At 42.5% G+C, this 18044-nt stretch overlaps 6 protein-coding genes across 6 annotated transcripts; 5 read left to right on the top strand and 1 right to left on the bottom strand.

Annotated features, from left to right (window-relative positions):
• Positions 1-1256: 1256 nt before the first annotated feature.
• On the top strand, positions 1257-1817 carry EAE97_004418 (uncharacterized protein; the record flags this gene model as incomplete). Its single annotated transcript, XM_038874930.1, has 1 exon — positions 1257-1817. The coding sequence occupies one exon, from the start codon at positions 1257-1259 to the stop codon at positions 1815-1817; it is 561 nt and encodes a 186-aa protein (XP_038734374.1).
• Positions 1818-2272: 455 nt separating this feature from the next.
• EAE97_004419 (uncharacterized protein) lies at positions 2273-4456 on the top strand. The gene is made up of 4 exons (XM_038874931.1): positions 2273-2870; positions 3071-3402; positions 3459-3513; positions 3573-4456. Exons 1-4 carry the CDS (start codon positions 2805-2807, stop codon positions 4392-4394), a joined length of 1275 nt encoding a protein of 424 aa, XP_038734375.1. The 5' UTR covers positions 2273-2804; the 3' UTR covers positions 4395-4456.
• Positions 4457-5762: 1306 nt separating this feature from the next.
• EAE97_004420 (uncharacterized protein) lies at positions 5763-6442 on the top strand (the record flags this gene model as incomplete). Its single annotated transcript, XM_038874932.1, has 2 exons — positions 5763-6104; positions 6224-6442. The coding sequence occupies 2 exons, from the start codon at positions 5763-5765 to the stop codon at positions 6440-6442; spliced, it is 561 nt and encodes a 186-aa protein (XP_038734376.1).
• A 694-nt stretch (positions 6443-7136) lies between these two features.
• Positions 7137-7756, top strand: EAE97_004421 (uncharacterized protein; the record flags this gene model as incomplete). Its single annotated transcript, XM_038874933.1, has 2 exons — positions 7137-7238; positions 7331-7756. The coding sequence occupies 2 exons, from the start codon at positions 7137-7139 to the stop codon at positions 7754-7756; spliced, it is 528 nt and encodes a 175-aa protein (XP_038734377.1).
• Positions 7757-14306: 6550 nt separating this feature from the next.
• EAE97_004422 (uncharacterized protein) lies at positions 14307-15066 on the top strand (the record flags this gene model as incomplete). The annotated part of the gene is made up of 3 exons (XM_038874934.1): positions 14307-14459; positions 14511-14710; positions 14814-15066. 3 exons carry the CDS (start codon positions 14307-14309, stop codon positions 15064-15066), a joined length of 606 nt encoding a protein of 201 aa, XP_038734378.1.
• Positions 15067-15843: 777 nt separating this feature from the next.
• On the bottom strand, positions 15844-16680 carry EAE97_004423 (uncharacterized protein; the record flags this gene model as incomplete). Its single annotated transcript, XM_038874935.1, has 1 exon — positions 15844-16680. The coding sequence occupies one exon, from the start codon at positions 16678-16680 to the stop codon at positions 15844-15846; it is 837 nt and encodes a 278-aa protein (XP_038734379.1).
• Between the last annotated feature and the right edge of the window lie 1364 nt (positions 16681-18044).

Here is an 18044-nt window from a genome sequence, read left to right on the forward strand (position 1 = left end):
GTTACCGCTAGGAAGAGCACATCAGGTTTTAAACTTTCAGCTAATGTGCCTTATCGCTGTCTCCTGCCTTTCATACACGCTTCGACGCTTCTACCTGCAGAAGAACTATGGAGATTGGACAAGTGCTCAAACATTCATTCACATTCACATTCAAGGTCTCGAACTCGTGAGACCCCCGACTTTTTGTCGTTATCTACAGACCGTTCATCTAGGCTCACATCATAACGATACACTCAGCTCTTGTGACTCGTGAGTCTTGACTTCTTCTCCGAAGTGTGCATCACTAGACTTTTTAAGAAGGATTTTTTTTTAGGAGCCCGGTGGAGGTTCGCTCCTAGTTTGAGGAGGTTTACTCCTGAATGATATCAAAAGCGACACGCTCGGAAGAAAAGGGCTGGAAGGCTCGATGAACCATATTGCGATCGATCGATGCTTTACATATCTACTACGTGTCGCCGCAAATCCTTCCCCTGAAATACACATTATATAATTAATCAGACAGATTCTAAAATTACCAGGACCATGTTTTGGGAAGAAATGTTGACCACATGCCAGGGCGAAAGAACCTTATTCGATAAAGAAAACAAAAAAACCGGGTAAGTGATCGTCATGCATATACTTCAAGATCCACTACCAAGGCGAAATAAAGGGAAAACTTGTTATCTTTTTGACCTCACAGGAAATGACGCCACAGGTAACGGTCCGTATGTGGCGGTGCGTGTGGCCCGAGTTGTCATCCTCCTTTATTATCATTGGTCGAGAAGTTTGAGGATTGTGTAAGGTGAAATAATGGTAAACAAAAAATCTCGCAAATGCCATGTAGATCATTTGCTGACCCCTCTCTCAATTCGTTACACTTAGATTACTAGAGAGTGGATGTCTTATAGACTATACAAACTTCAAAGAAATAGATGAAGAAAGACCACCCCACTCGGAGCTTTGCTCCGGCATGTTAGGATTCTCGTTGGAAGATGTAACATGTATCAAAAAATGGCTACGTCACATCATTAAGTTTTAGATATATGTTGCTGCCATTCACTTGAGGTTTCCTCGAAATAAATCAATCTTCTATTCTCTATTCACATCAAAGTTTAAACTGTGCAGCACGGCCACTTTGATATTGTCTTGACCCTTTGATAAGTCGAACTCAAAATTGTGCCCCTCCCTTATCAAGTATATAAATACACAACACGAACATATACCCTCAACAAACATCAAACCTCGACAGCACAGCACAACACAACTGGCAACACAGAATGGCACCTTTAATTACAATGCAAAAGTCGCCTGAAAGAGCATTTGCTCTGCAGAAATATCTGCTCCTCCACTCTCAGCACGATGCTCTCCAAAAGCACATCAACCAAGTCACTGCTTCCATCCCCGAGAGTCCCACCGGATATACTGATCGTCATCGCAACTCTTCCGTCTCTTCCGTCTCTTCAGACACCAGTACTGCTAGCGATGCATCAACTTCACCTCTCAGTTCGCCTGTCCCAAATATCAGCTCCCGCAGGGGCAGTCTTCCACCCTCTTTCGGCCACACGCAACATTTTCACCGCGAGGAAAGGATCAATTCACTACCAGCAATTGTAGATGAAACAGTCGTTGAAGTGATTGAGGAGGATGAGCAGAAATTGAAGGATGTGAACCAACAAATCAAGACTGCCTTGACTGATCTACTCAACTGTGAGAGTGTGAAGGGCGATATCAGATACAGGAAATGGGTTCAAACACGATTGATGGATACGGAAAGAGAATTGAAGGAGCGCAGAACGAGGAGTTGTGAGAGGAGAAGGAGCGAAGACATGAGTCTTTGAAGAGATCATTGAGATCGAAGGATGAAATGGATAACAGAACTGAAGGAATTGATACCCCATTAGAGTGGTTGGTTTGACGGCGGTATTGTATGATTGCTCAGAATGGGTATCGAATATCTACAGGATAGAGACGGTTAAAATGGCGTTTTAGGAGGGGAGGAAGGATCTTTGGCTTTCCGGATTTTATTTGATACCCATACGCTGTTCATCGCAGCATTATTCAATTCTATGACTTTTTATGTATTTCTACATACATGTCTTCACGAATGTGATCCATGATTTTGCAGATGTTGTGTGATACTCGGTGAGGCGAAGTGTTGGTAAACTGCATGAAATCATGCAAATTAGAGGCTTCGTCTTCTCCAGGGAATATCTTTATCTTTATCTTAACGCAACTTTTTGTTTCCTTTTTACTACCCCACCATCAACATCAAAAGAAAGTTTTATTAATACAGCCACGAATGTCACTCTACCAATAATTATCGCAGTCTACTTCGTATTAATAAAGATACGGAGAAATTCCAAATGTCATCGTCTGATCCGAATTTCAACCGAGGCAATAATACCTCGAGAATACCAGGTAATGCCGGATATGTCAGCCTGCAAAAACGTTAGAGTTTCAGACTTTCAGTCTCGGATGAAGCAGATTCCGTTTCGAAAGCATACATTCCAGACGAATTTGATGCAAAACCATCCCATGCTGCTATGCAATCTACTTTACGAGTCAATGACCCCAGATCATAGGTGAGGAGGTAGGCTATGCTCTATTTTCATTATAGAATATGGAACTATTTATGCCCGAGCACTTTTATCTTTTCATCTTCAGACGACATACATTAATAAGGGTCGCTTTTCTGAATCTATATTCTTCGTAGATTTCAGTTTTGTATACGAGTTCAATTGAAGTTTCATTGCAGAATTTATTGAGAACTTGGTCAGGAAGGGATTCTGAATTATACATTTCAAAGCATAGTCGGCTCTGAAGATATGGAGAAGTGCACAGAAGAAAAGATTGCGCCACAGCATAAAAGTGCGTGGTTTGGATTCATCAAGGTGTGTTAAATCCTCTTTCTCATATTATTCATGTCCTCGATATCTGGTCAGTGGACAGGACATCGACGGCACAGATTTCAGCTGTACGTTGATGGACGATATCCCGTCATGAGCTTTCTAGCGTTCAGCAGGAATAGTATCACTGCACAGATTTGCCCTCGAGATAATTATATAATGCATACTGACAATTTCTTCCTTAGTCGATAGCAACATTCAAAGGCGATCTTTCAACGCTCACAGCGCCTCCATTCCTCCTCTCTCCACAATCAATCGTCGAATTTCCTACCTACTGGGCAGAACACCCATCTCTGTTCATCGCACCCACAAAATCAGAGTCTGCTGAAGAAAGAGCATTATTAGTATTGAAATGGTTTATCAGTACATTGAAGTGGCAGCATAGTAATCGAGATGAAAATGGAAAGAAGAAGGGGATGAAACCCCTCAATCCATTTTTAGGAGAGTGTTTTATGGGTTCTTGGGAAGATGATGGGGAGGGTACCGGGAAAACAGATTTGGTTGCTGAGCAAGTCAGGTAAGATTTTAACAATCTGGAAAGAGAAATTGGAAACCATTACTAACAATTGATAGTCATCATCCACCAGCTACAGCATATAATATCTCGAACGAAAAACATGGTGTACAAGTAAATATTCCTGTCTTTTGTTAATTTGATTGTGTCTCACACTAACACTCTCCCTCTAGCTCCAAGGCACCATCGCTCCACAATCCTACTTTAGCTCAACGGTACACATTGAACGGAACGGCTACTCCCTTCTAACCCTCTCTCAACACAATGAAACACATTTAATTACTATGCCGCCTGTACATATAGTCGGCATCATGTCTGGCTCTCTTAATCCTGAATTGAGCGGCACATCCTATATCCGTTCCTCATCCGGTTTCACAACTCGAATATCATATTCCTCGAAAGGCTGGATCAGTGGAACACCTAACACATTCTCCGCAATCATATATGAAGATGGACGCGAGAATACTGCAATATATAAAGCTGAAGGACAATGGAGTGGGGAATCCAAAATCAAAGACATGAGAAGTGGAAAACGCATATCGCAATTCAATGTGCATTCGTTGAAGAGGAAATCGCTAAAAGTTAAGCCGATCGATCAGCAAAAGGAGTACGAATCGAGAAGAGCCTGGCGTCATGTTACACGAGCTATTAATGAAAACGACATCTTTCAAATTGGGAAAGAGAAAGGGAAGATAGAGAATGAACAGAGAGAATTGAGGAGGAAGGAAAAGGCCAAGGGAATAGTTTGGGAAAGGAGATTTTTCGTCAAGGTGGGAAGGGATGAAGTTGCGGAACGATTAGTGAATGGTCTAGAGGGACTGAGTTTGGAAAGTGGGGGTGGGATTTGGAAGTGGGACAAGGAGAGGTATAGGGCTATAGAGACTAGGGCTATAGAGACTAGGGATACGGAAAGGATGAGGAAAACGGATGATACGAAGAATCCGTTGGTGACAAGATGGGAATCAGGGGTTATGGTTACGGAAGTTAGTGTCTGAATATTGGGTTGGGTAGGATTATGTGCTGTAAATAGTAACGACTACTAGATAATGAATAAACTTGATCTACTTTTCAGGAATTACTAAAACAGTGAACCTTCCCAAAAATGATGTAATAAGAAAACACTACCACAGTAGATCATTCGTCTCATCTCGAATGACATCTCCTAGTAACAATTCGTAGATCTTATGATCATTAGTTGAGAGAAATGTCACTCCGACCAAGCTTTCTTAACCCCGCTACCAAGCTTTCTAGAGCCCACAATGATAAGTATAAAATATGTATTAAGTTCCACAACACACTAAACGCAACCAGCTGATTCGAATGACGCTAGAAAGTCTCAAAATCCTCAAAATCCTGGAAACCCTTGAGATTCTCTATTTTGGGTATTCAGCCTTGTTTGTGACGGGCGCTTGGGGTTGGCTAGTCTGAGACCCCTCTTTATGATTTGGTAAAAGTTACTAATACTACTCGTAGGTAAAGCATGGATCATGTGAACAGGGATTTGTTCCAAAGGAAAGATGCCGATGATGATGATGTCATACCCCGCATTGCGTTGATGGGATGATATGATATGATCCCTCCCGCGAGATCCATCACGACTACCTAGGTCCGGTACCTAGATAACTACTAACTAGGTCGGATGCTATATGGGGAGATGAAAGTCAATTCAGCTGCTGTGCCGTAGTGTTATATTTGGGAAGGAAAGACTCGGCGGGGTATGGCATGGGATGTGGTCCAATGGAACTATACTAGACCAGACTTCAACTAGCGTTGATTGAGTAGAAGATAGGGCAGAATTTGGTGAATGATTCAACACCTGGGCAAGGACATTCAAAATAAATCCATCCAATTGATACCTAGTGGCTCGATTGAATTGAACCTTGGCTGGATTCGGGACAGATAGACTCCAGCTGCTATGGATTACCTATACCCGTGGACCCGACAGCCCTGACTGACTCTCTTCTACCGAGTAGAAGTCGGAAAGATTCATTGGCTACTGGTGATCTAAGCCATTTCAACTTTATTATCAACAGAACTCCTTGCTGTATTGTAGTATAATGAATCTCTACATGTGAATTTATCATGTTCATGTGCAAGTATTTTTGGAATGCGAGCTGATTGGCCTTCAAATTGCGTGTCCCTGTCCCTGCTCCATAGGGCTCGGCTTAGTGGTCAAAGCTTTCGTTCCTGATTAGAACTTCCAAGGCTCCTCAAGACTTCTTGGTGTATTGGTGTTCATCAGGTGACTTAAAGGCAGGAACAGGAGCACAGACCAACACTCAGTACAACATAAAACTCTCAAGCTTCTCGAACACAAAGCAAGGAATGTATCAATCCACAACTATCTTGCAATCAGTTCAATCATGACTTCTCCTAACAATATGCAGTCATTAGCCTTGACAAACTCTGAAAAGGAGCCTCCTAGAAATAGCACCTTAAATACCGACGACGAAGACGACGAAGACGACGAGATGCCGGTAATTACCAATGCCATGTATATTGCCGAACTCAAGCAGCGACATGCCCAGCAAATTGACGATCTCGACGAGCGAAATGACCGGCGCATTGTCGATCTTAACCAGCGAAATATCGATCTCAAGGAGCAGATTGCCAATCTTCAGAAACAACATTACAACCATATGTATTTTACAATGCTTTCGGTCTTCATTGCTATTTTGCTTACTTACATATTTAATGCAAAGACAGTGAGTATACACCCTCTTCTTCAAAGTATCAGAAATTCTGGACATTCTAATATATCACGTTTTTCGACTTGCCAATAATACTTCATCTCAAGTCGATTAGCAGTTCGTTATTTGCATAGGTATGCGACTTGTATACACTTACAATGATACGGCATTACGGCATTACGGAATTTACGATACCAAATGAAGGTTCAGGATACGAATGGATGAATAGCAATGGATTTATGGCGGACGGAGAGTTTGCTCTTCGAAATACCCAGATATGGAGTTATGGCTGGCACAAGGGGAATCTTTACCTTTTTCAACACGTATCATCTGGAGTTATGAGTGGTTGGTGAGGTTTTCTTGATACCCACAGGTCAATACAGATGCCGGGGGTCTTTGGGGATTCAAAGACATATGAAGGCCATGGACTGTAAAATTGCCTATAGCTTACCAAATTCACATAAACACATACATACTATACTAGCCACAGTGCGATTATCGTTCTCTGAACTTGAACTTGTAGTGATCTCCAGCTGTCACAAAATGAGCATGTAATACCTAAGCACTGGGTGGGTGCGAATTTAGAAGCCCCATGTTGTACAAATGAAAGTTTCTATTTTGAGTCGCGGGGTCTTAGGGCTAGGGTTATTATTACTTATAAGTTACCTCCAGCTACGATACACGAACCCGGATTTGACCGTCTACATTTCTCTATTGATATTTGAATTACGTCTCTAATAATTGCATCATATCAACTTGAATTTTTAAGGAATTTCTTGTAAGTTGTCACTTTTCCGGTGGATGATTTGTTGCACGATCCAAGTTTTGTTTAGGAAAGTTGCCGAGGTCCTTATCCAGTATTTAGGGTCATGACGTCATAACTTTGCATCACAAGTTTCAATTTGGATAAATAGGTAAGCTCAAAGCACCTCCCTTGACTCCCCATCATCATCAACAAGCAACCTAACAAACTCGCAACTTTACAACTTCACCATAACCTCACAAATATAAATTAATCAACAAACAAACTACAACATCAACGCAAAAATGTCTGACAAGAACACCTCAACTCTTCAATCATACATTGATTCTGCTTCTGGCGCAGCTCAATCGGCGCTGGGTTCCATTACTGGTAACCCTGCTGATAAGGTATAGTCTCCCTCTCATCTATCTCTTTTCCTTTCCATATCTCCCACTCCCAAATAAACACAACAAACACCCATACTAACCCCACCACTCAGCACGCCGCTGCCCAAAAACACGACGAAGCAGCCCTCAAACACGACGCCTCGCACGCCGGTTTCTCCGCCGGCGGCATCAGCGCCTCCTCTTCCGGCGCCGTAACCAAAAATGACCCTGCACGCCAAGAAGGATCCTGGAACCAGACCATCGGATCCGGCAAGGAATTTGTCGGGGGCATCCTCGGGAGCGAGGAGATGAAGAAAGATGGTCGCGAACAGAATGCTGCGGGCAGGGGCCAGGAAGCCCAGGGACAATTGAATGACTTGGGCAGTGGGGTGAAGAATAGAGTGCAGGGCACCGTGGGCGGTGCGGTCGCGGGAGTCATGGGAGATAGGGAGAAGGAGGAGGCGAGGAGGGAACAGCATGATGTGGGGAAGACGCAGCAGAGGGGGGTGGAGAGTGAGTTGGAGAGGCAGAATAAGTAGATGTGTGGGGATGGAAAGCTAGATGGGAGGTTAGATTGATACCCTGTGAGATGGATAGATGGACGATGCATGCATGGCTTAGGATTCGGTACTAGGTTTTTTTATTGGGAATCACACGGCCGTAGACGGATCGATGTGTTATGAAGGAATGAATACATGAATGAAATTGCATGGTTTTTAAATTGTCTGAATAGTAAATCATCAAAAGAGTGGCTCTTTTCTTGTGTGAGTGAAATGGTGTGTATGATTTTTCTTCGCATGCCAGTCATATCTGACAAACATATCCGTCCGTTTGACAGCTACTCAGCCCAGTTAACAAATAAACGAAAAAACCACATATCTATACAACAAATTATATATATATATATATAACCACTCACTATCCATTCATCTCAACCCCAATCCCCTTCCCTAGCTACCTAATATTCAATCCCCATCACGCAACCACCGCACAATATTATTCTCCATATTCCTCCCACGGCGAACACCCATGCACGATGGTAAAAATTCAAAACTGTTCTCGTACGCTGTTCAAGCATCAAATGAACCACGTGTATACCTCCCTCTGTTTCTTTCTCTCGTAACAATACATACACATCAATGGAAAATACATTTTCTTCTTCTATCACTCAAACAAACAAGTAAATGAGTCGGTCAGTCATGAGAATATGTTGTATATACATACATCTATGCATCTCAATATCTAAAAACGTAGTAGACTCTACATTTCGTGTTCATATCATCTACCATCTCTTCACTCACTGAGAAGAATAAATATAAACGCCCAGCACAGAATTTAATTACAAATACAATGGCAACTTCATCTTAACTACATTACATTTAGACGATGGAACGGATGAGGTACGCTATAGATAAATGTGCATTATATTTTTACACAGGTAGTAAAGGATGTTGATTGATACAGGAGAAAATCGTGATAGACCAGACCAGCAAGCTTTTTTGACCCTCATACTTAATCTATATTTCTCATCGCAGTTGCTGTCGCTCTCTCAAGCCTCGGTATAATCTTGCTTTTATTTGTGATATTCCAGTAGCACAAGTCCTCGCCATCCCAGGGGAATCCATCTCATATATTACAAAATACATGATATTGACTCACCCATCCTTCTTACCTAGATACTATACATACAATTAAATAACATTTGTCGCATACGCATTATCAAGATATGCCAGTCACACTACAAACTACAAGTCAATATTGAACGGGACGAAAACCCAGAATGCTGACATCTCAAGAAGTGAGTATAACACGCAAAAATACAAAAGATACGCAAATACACAACCTACCTGGTACCACAATGCAAGATATCTATCTATCAGCCCACAAACTTATTTTCCAATAGATATCCAACATAGAAAAATGCAAAAAGTTCACCACTCATGACTACATGAGTGGCTACATCTTAACCAAGGCTGACTACCTGGTTGCTAATACGGTGGATTCAACAAGAGGATCCATGGTTGGCCGCGGTGTGGTACCAGCCCCGAAGATATCCACCCTTAGCTAATTTTATATTTTATATTTTTAATAAATTACAAGTTACCTCCTTATAATTTATGGGTCGCCTTGGTGTTGATTTCGGCGATATGCGTAGGAATATGCGTTTCCTCTCTCGGTTCGTTCGTTTTGGGATTGGCGCCTGTTTTCGTCTTCTTTTTTTGTCGGAAGTCGAGTCGAGTCGAGTCGCATACCGTTAAGGCATGGAGACGTTTTAGGTGCCTTTGTTATGGCGAAAGTCATTGCATTGTCACAGTATATTTGCGAGAGCGAAGTAGTGAATGTATGGTTGCTGTGGTATGTCATTGACAAATGAGCTAGCGAGCCAGTGAGCCGATGAGTTCGGATGAGAGAAGGATTGTAATGAGGTAGGCATTGGAGAAGTAATTGATCGATCCACTTGCACCCATATAATCTCTGGCAAATAACTTGATGTATTCGATAGCTTCCCTTTGAGGGTGTTTGTAGTATTTGCTGGTGAGACTCATCTGAAGCTTTATAGGACTGCTGTGGAGGAGATTGATGTGATGACTTCACCATGCGAAACTCCTAACCGTCGTCCATGGCAATCCGAGTTTTTGTTTCCAAGTCTTTGCATGTCGATTCCAATTTACTGGTGACTATTGTATATAACAGGCTTGAGTTCACTAGGTCGTTGTGGTGAATGATAGTCTGGACTGAATGTGGAGATTATCAGTCGCATGATTTGAAGCAGGCAACTTCAGGAGGGAGCGCGTCTCGCCACAACTTGGTATCAAACTACATTCAAGTCAATGATGAGTCTTGTTCTGATGCTAGAGATGATGCCATTCGTGTTGTGCCTTTCGCTTACTAGCCGAGCCATATACCACGGAGATTTATCATCCTTGACGGTGTTTACTCAGACTTGTAAATTTTCCTTTTGTGTGGCTGAGAGTGGTGAGAATACACAAATCACTGCGGATCTGAGGTTCAAGATTCACGCTTCATTGCTCCTCATAAGGCTTATTTCAGGTTGCTGATGCGGAGGTCCGTGTATAAGGGTAAGATCAAGCTGCGCTTGTGGGGTTAGTTGTGTCTCCGAAGTGCGGAAGAGGCATATGCCAGAAACGTGGCATCTAAGCAGTGACTGCGACGAGCTTCATCTAAAAGCTCGGGGAAATACTTACCCGGCCGGGATTAATACGACATTCCCCTTCTGTCATACTATCCACCCTCGACGCTGATTGGTGATTGGTCTGCTTCCAGGTGAAAGCATGTGGTGTCGATTTAATACAATAGTGTTAATTACCAAATCTTATATCTAAGGCTAAGCAGTATCTATCACAACCTCATCCATAAGGCCCAGGTATATCCAGATTCAGACTTTGGTGACTCCCGGATCATTTGAGATAGTCCATACCAAACCTTAGTAAATGATGTGTTCTTCAACTTAAGAGTCACAATGCCTTGGAGAGTTAGATCCCCAGTCAATGAGAGCTGAATGTCCGGCTCTTTAAACTCTGTATACCCCATGGTTAAGCGAAGAGGGGGCACGTTTCACAACTCAGAATGGAATGTATATGTTGCAAAGTTGCAGAGCAACGCCACTGTGTCTTCTCCCTAAGAAGGGGACAAGGTCCGGCTAGAACATTACTGGTAGTGATCATTAGATGAGTGCAATGAGTATTGTCCAACCCAAGAGATTTTAAGCACAAAATAGCCATGCAGTTGATACCAGCTAGGCATCTCCTGTGGGATTCGCGATTGATTGACTTGATACTACAGAGACCTCACTCGATGTTTCCAACTACGGAAATGATGTTCTGTCTTCGTGCAGGTACAATTGTCCTGTGTGTCTGATAATTTCGGATTGCAAATTCCATGCGATGTGGTATGATTTGTTAAATGGTCTTGTCAACCTTCTTGAGATTTATGGTGTAAGTCCAAAATTTAGAGCCTCAAACATTGCTCGGATGACACCTCGGCAACACGGCACATGATACCTGCAGATCGGTCGCTTCCAGTTCACATCTCGGGACGAGGCCGTTTATGTGTGAAGAAACTCATCTTCGATCCCATCTCAATTCAGAAGTAACCATTGGCGAGAGGGATTAAGAGTCGCAAATCATTTCTAATCTGACATCGCCACATTTCGGGATTTAAAATCTGGCTGCCATACTGATTCGGAGCCACCGGAAGGGCGCTTTGCAGGATGACTTGATATGTAGGGGGTGATAGGAAGAGTAGAAGAAACTGAGTATATGGAACAGCGAATGACATATCACACCGTATTGATAGGTAGTGATACCAATGACCAAGAAACATCTGCCTTATTTTTAGTAATCAGGTCTCATCTCTTGGGTTGATGTATGTAGTAGGTATGTTTGAATTTCGAATCATGAAGTTTCTCGGAAATTTTGTATGACTTTAGGACCACATGGCCGGGAAATGATGGCACTGCATGTAATGACCCGTATCAGTGCAGTCAATTAAATGCATGGAAAATTGTATAAGGTCGTGTAAGGTCTGATGAACTGATTTCTCAACGCCCAAGAGAATCTAAGTGAATCTAGATGCTAGAACTGATGATTCAAACCCTCGTGTTTTGATAATGCGGCGTATGAGTAGAATGACTTCTTACGCTGATGAGGGTTCCAGGTGATACAAATATTCAGGATATAGAATTATCAAAGGGAAAAGGCTATTCTTGAAGATAATGTGGGATAATGTGATAAGGGGGGGGGAAATTGGATGGAAAAAACTTGCTTTTTCTTTGACAACACATGTACACAAGGATATCGATAAGATTGATTCTGATTTGCCAAGACCAGTCATGTCGAATCACATGAGATGAGATGATTGAGATGGTGGAAAAAAACAATCTTCACTCCAAGAGGTACCTACCTAGGTAGATCCGATGGATTGTGTAGCTTCATCTAAGTATCCCGATTAAGTAATCTTTCATCTTCCATCATTTTTCTAATTGGTCAAATATATTCTTCGAACGATTTAGTAAGCATAAGAAAAATGACGTCGATCCTTGTTTTTTCCCGTAATATTTCGTCATAGTTGGACATCAATACGGTAACACTGCCTAAAATAGGAAATAGTGTTCATAAATTTTCGTTTAAGCACAACCTTCATGTTGTCTCCCTTTTATGCTTTAATTTATGGTAGCAAAGTATATAAATGTTTACTTGAATCAAAAATAGCTGATTAATCATTTTGGTTACTACTTTTTGTTAAGTAGGTAGGGATATAAGTAGCATTCTTCGAATAGAGCACAGAGGTGCATACCTAGCTATTCATCATTCACACACTCAATGTCCTTCATGATCACAACAAGAAATTGGTCAGTCATGGAATCTACTGAGGACCGAGTGGATGTTGCCAAAAGGCGTCTCAAGATTTAGCTGAAACATTCCTAAGGATGAACCTTCAAGGCTCTTGATAAGGTTCTTCTATCGAACTTAGTATGCTCGTATCACAATGAATTCGGATTGGTTCCGAGTCTAGAACAATCCCTGGCTCCTTGCTATTGTGATTACTACTACGGACGCACTTACCAGATATATCAAAGTACCGGGCAATGATTAATCAAAGTAGCACTTGAAACAAATGGTCACCGTCCTGCCAAAACTTCACTCCAGCTTGTTCTCATGATAGATATACAGAGAGTCAATATGCTGTGAGCAACAAGAGAGAGAGAAAAGGCTCAGGAGAGAAGGACCCTACATGCTACATGCTACATGTTACATGCTACATTGATCTAGAGATAACCTTACCAACCACATCATACAATTTAATAATAGAATGGGGGTTGCAAAAGAAATACTGCAGCCCCACTATCACCCACTACGTTCATTCATTCATTCATCCATCCATCCTAACGTCCACTTCTAGGAATGAAAGGTCCCCGGAACATCTTGTTCAACTTCCCTTTTGTCATGATATTGATTTCTTCGGGCTATGGGCGCCCTTTTCTTGTACAACTCTCCGTGACTCCTTGGGGAAGGAACAACGAAGGAAAAGCAAAGAGGAGAGGAGATGAGAGAAGGGAAAGAGATGGAAGGGAGAGAAGAAAGAGAATACAGTAAATGAATAGGAGGGAAAAAAACCCAAGAATAGTCCACCAAATCGAAAGATTTTGATGAATCATCCACAGAAATTAACTAATATTCAATGTCCTAATAGAATCCTCCATGCTCCAAAATCAAAGTCAAAGTCAAAGTCTGAACACACCGAAGCTAGATAGATAGGTAGATGATTACTTCCAGTCTGTCTGCCTGTCTGCCTGTCACAGGTAGTAACTGGTTCATCCTTTTTCTCCCTTGTTTGACTGGTTGGCTTGGTCGGACTGGACTGGTCTGGTCAGGTCTAATCACATATTCACTACCGGTGTCTGCACATCAAACATATTTGTGCACCAACATAGACAGATAGATGGTGATTCGGAGCTCGAAAGATGCAAATATATATATACCTGGGTACCCAGTCGGTCTGATTTGTTACATTCCAAGATTTGTACCCAGATTTGTACCAATACCCAACCAATATCAAGGATTCCAAGCCTTTACAACAATAAATACAACATTGGGTTTTGTTGTGGGGATTAGATTTTCCGAGGGACCATTTTCCCACATCCATCAACATATTCACCTCACCAATTAACATTCACCCATCCACTCACATTCGAGAAAGACCTTTTCTGTACATACGAAGTACCATTCTTACCATCCACATTCATGTCTTTGAAGTGAAAAAGAATTGCCAATGACCAATTAAATCGACCTATCTACTACCTACACCTACAGACCTTGAATTCTCCCATATCCCCACTTCTAGCAAGCACAAGATTTATTAGACGAAGGAAAGATATTCTATTCTACGAGTACTCGTACCCGTCTTCTATTTCATTCAACCCTGCCTTGACCTTCCACCCCACCATCGCGATCTGAAGCAAGTAAACCCACTCACTGAACAACTTTACAACAAAAAAATTGCTACACACCATTTCATGATCTGTTGAGCGACAACTTCTGTCGTTCGCACATTAAATTAATCCTCACAATGTCCTCTTCTACTGCTACCCCTACACCAACACCAGCGCCAAAGACGGTACCAGTCGCCGCACCTAAACCCGAACCGGTCAAAGAAAAATCGCCCGTTCCTGTTATCCCACCACCCAAGGAAGTCGTCGTTGAGGAACAAGATGATGAAAGGGTAAACATTTCCTTGCGCATTGCCTGACAACAGGTTTATTAATTTCATTAGAATGAAACTGACTTCAGCGCAAAACAGAGTGACGATGGGTCCGTTGGTCTACCAGATCTCGGAGAGAATATCGATGCGGCCACATTCGAACAAATTCTAGAGATGGACGATGATGAAGAAGAGCGGGAATTCAGCAGTTCTATCGTTTTTGGATTCTTCGAACAGGCTGAGCAGACCTTTGTCAAGATGGATGATGCACTGTAAGTGGGGCTCGTATATTCGTGTCGGTCGACTTGTGGAATATATTCAGGGAGATGGGCATCTGCGAACGCAGATAGAAATGCAAGTACTAACAATTTGTAGCAAGGAGAAAGATTTAGCAACGCTTTCATCGCTCGGTCATTTCTTGAAGGGCTCCTCAGCAACATTGGGATTGACAAAAGTCAAGGACAGTTGTGAGAAGATTCAACATTATGGACAGCAGAAAGACGAAGCTGGCACAACAGATGAACCCGACAAGGAGAAATGTTTGGCAAGAATCAAGGAGACGTTGGTTTCGGTGAAGGAGGAGTACAAAGAGGTTGAAAAGGTCTTGAAGAAGTTTTATGCCACTTGAAGGATGGCCGTATGCACACATACCCCCTCAAAAAACCCCCGATGATGGAAGATTGTCCTCCTGCTTGAGGATATCTGATGTGGCAGAAGTTACCAAAAGTATTGCCTATCTGGGCTCTTGTGACAACATTGAAGTTCACGCATGAGCAGTATACTTCTCTTACAAAACAAAGCTCCCCATAGCTCAGGCGTCTCGGATTGCATTCACATACTTTATGTTGTCTGGAAATGGCATACATGGTTTTCTTATGGTGGTTTTCTCTTTTTCTTTTTCTTGGTTCACATGAGGGAAATGTTTTTGTTTGTTCCTGTTAGCTTCTCCTTTCCCCCTCAAGATTATCTATGGATGACGGAAGTTGGGGAGGAATTTTAGTTAGATGAGGTGACGACGTGATGGTTTACCAGATTTAATGTCATGGTTACTCAGCACATGAAGTCACGACAGACGCATCAAATCAGAAGGTTCAATTCTTCCGAGACCTTGGCATTTAATGATGTACATTGCATATCAAAAGTGATTTGGAGGTGCGGGGCACGAGATAAGATGTAGGAAAGAGAGGCTAGCCATGTTTTCAGTCTCAAATACCTTTTTTGGAAGACAATGCTACTTGGTATTTCCTCTCTTGCACTTCCACTTATCGCAGAATCTACAGAGCACTAGTACCACAATTTTTTTTAATGATTCACCTAGCTGCGTTATTCCTCGGCGCCACTCCCAATGCTATAGATTTTAATACAGATGCTTTCCATAAACACTAGCAAAAATGTAAATAGCCACTCAAATACAAGGTACCTCGATCTCAGCCTCCACCTCATATTCTTCATCCCCATCCCCCTTCTTCTTTGCCCCCATCCTACAAATCGCCACTTTCTCAATCCGTACATCGCGCATCCAAGTGAAATCCGCATACTTGGAAATGATATCCCGTGCATCAAACGTGAGACGTGCTTTATGCTTGCCATGGCCCGAGGAACTTCCTCCTCTCCCTCTCCCTCGATTTCCACGTGCATTCCCGGTTCCTGTCTCCCTCGTGCCGGCGTTAGAATCCTGACGTACCCCGCGAACGTAGATTGTATTGACAATCGTAGCGTGCAGCAATAAGCTTCGTCCTTTTTCCTCGGGCAGCATGAGCCCGGCGGTTGTGAAGGTGTCTTTGAGAGATTGACAGAAGGTTTGGAGATGCGAGTGCGGATCTTGGGGGGAGGTGTAGAGAATGGATGTAGACCAGGGTTGGTGCATTGGGTGGAGGGAGGTGAGTGTTATTTTGGGGAGTTGGATGTCTTTTATTTCTGTTTTGTCTTTTTCGGCGCCTTCATTTTCTTTCCTGGAAGTTAACGAAGGGGAGGAGAAGATTCCTTGCAGAATGGAAATGGCGCCTTGGATCCGCTCTGGGGTTTCGAGACTCATGACCCCGATGGTGAGATGTAGGGTGGAGAGGGGACGGATGGCATCTTTGGGGATGGGAACTCGGTTGGGGTATTCGTCGGTGGGGGGCGTGGTGACGTCGTTTTTGAAGGTGCGGAGGGAGTGTTGGAGTTGGGGATGGGAGGAGGGGGTCGTGAGGGGGATGCAGAGGAAATGCGTTAAGCGGGGACGGGGGGGTTTAGGGGGCATGATTTTTTTTGAGGGTCTCTTTTTTGGCGAAGTAGATGACGAGGAGAGGGAAAGGGGGACGAAGGGAGGGGGAGGGCTTAGATTAATCTAGATATGTCCAAGTAATCAATAAGTGCGGTGATGGGAATGAGAATTGGAAAATTGAATTCCCAAGATGTTGATTATGGAGAAATCTTGGGATTCGATCGATTTTGATGTAGTACTTGTATATGTGTAACAGACCTATGATCGCAACCCCGCAGTCTCACGCACAATCAGAATTTAACGTCGAAATCTTATCTTTGAATATCTACGATAACCTCTCTCATAACGGTTTAGAAAAGGATTGGAAATAATTTGAAACTCTCTCTTACCTTCCCCCAGAATGTGTTCCAGAATATATGTATATACTTTTGAGCTCTTGCTTGTTATTTACACACTAGGTAGGTAGGTAGGTAGGTAGGTAGGTAGGTATATACATATATATACTCAATAATCAAGATCCCGATATCAATTCATCCACACCCATTACCACCCACCACAAAACAAAACTCACTCACACTGCAGATCTCCCGTCAACCCCTCACCTCATAATCAATCTCACCTATAGTCGATCTCACTAACCAACCTACTAACCTAGCACCTAGCGCTTAACAAATAATACAAAGCACAATTAATCACCTACATCTACCCAGGAAATTAATGCATCCATCCATCCATCCCTCATCGCATCTCATACTTCCAGGCAGCAGAATAAGAACCTCTCATCTTCCTTCATTTGAGCAATCTGAATGAATTCTCTCCACCACATGAATATTCATTTGTTTCTCTTTGCCCCGTGGGTAAGGTAGGGGGGAGGATTCATTTCGTTTCGGGATTTCCTTTTTGGGTGATTTGGTTTGTTTGTTTGTTTAATTTTTCGTGGGTTTGCTTTTTTGGAAGAGGTTCTTCTTCTTCTTCTTCATTATCTTCTTTTCAGAAAGAGATTATTGTATTTGATTTTATCGAGGATTGTTGAGAAGCAAAGGGTATTTGGGTTTGAGTTGTTCTTTACCTATTTATCCACCTACTCACCAGGTATCTAATTCTCAATATGCCCTCTTCATTTCTATCTCATCTTTTGCGAATGTACTAGTTTTCTGTGAAGAGGGAAAGATTGAAAAATCCCACTTACGCGATACACGGAGCTACCTACCTTTTCTCACCATCTCAGCTCTCACACCTGCAGGCATCCATCTAGCTGCGGATCTAGATATCTGATTAAAACTCCATACGAAATTTAAGGTATTTGTATAACACTGTACCTGTCCACGAGGTACACCAAGTCTCATTCATCGATTCCCATTTACCCATCTATCCATTCATTCATCTATAAAAGGTGGATT

The sequence above is a fragment of the Botrytis byssoidea genome (assembly GCF_014898295.1).
Source record: "Botrytis byssoidea strain MUCL 94 chromosome Unknown BBYS_007, whole genome shotgun sequence".
In the NCBI taxonomy this organism is placed as follows: domain Eukaryota; kingdom Fungi; phylum Ascomycota; class Leotiomycetes; order Helotiales; family Sclerotiniaceae; genus Botrytis; species Botrytis byssoidea.

Coding starts and splice junctions, on each gene's coding strand:
- EAE97_004419 (XM_038874931.1), top strand. CDS start 2,805: ATGGAGAAGTGCACAGAAGAAAAGATTGCGCCACAGCATAAAAGTGCG. Junction 3,403..3,458: donor TTGGTTGCTGAGCAAGTCAG/GTAAGATTTTAA, acceptor AACAATTGATAG/TCATCATCCACCAGCTACAG. Junction 3,514..3,572: donor ACGAAAAACATGGTGTACAA/GTAAATATTCCT, acceptor CTCTCCCTCTAG/CTCCAAGGCACCATCGCTCC.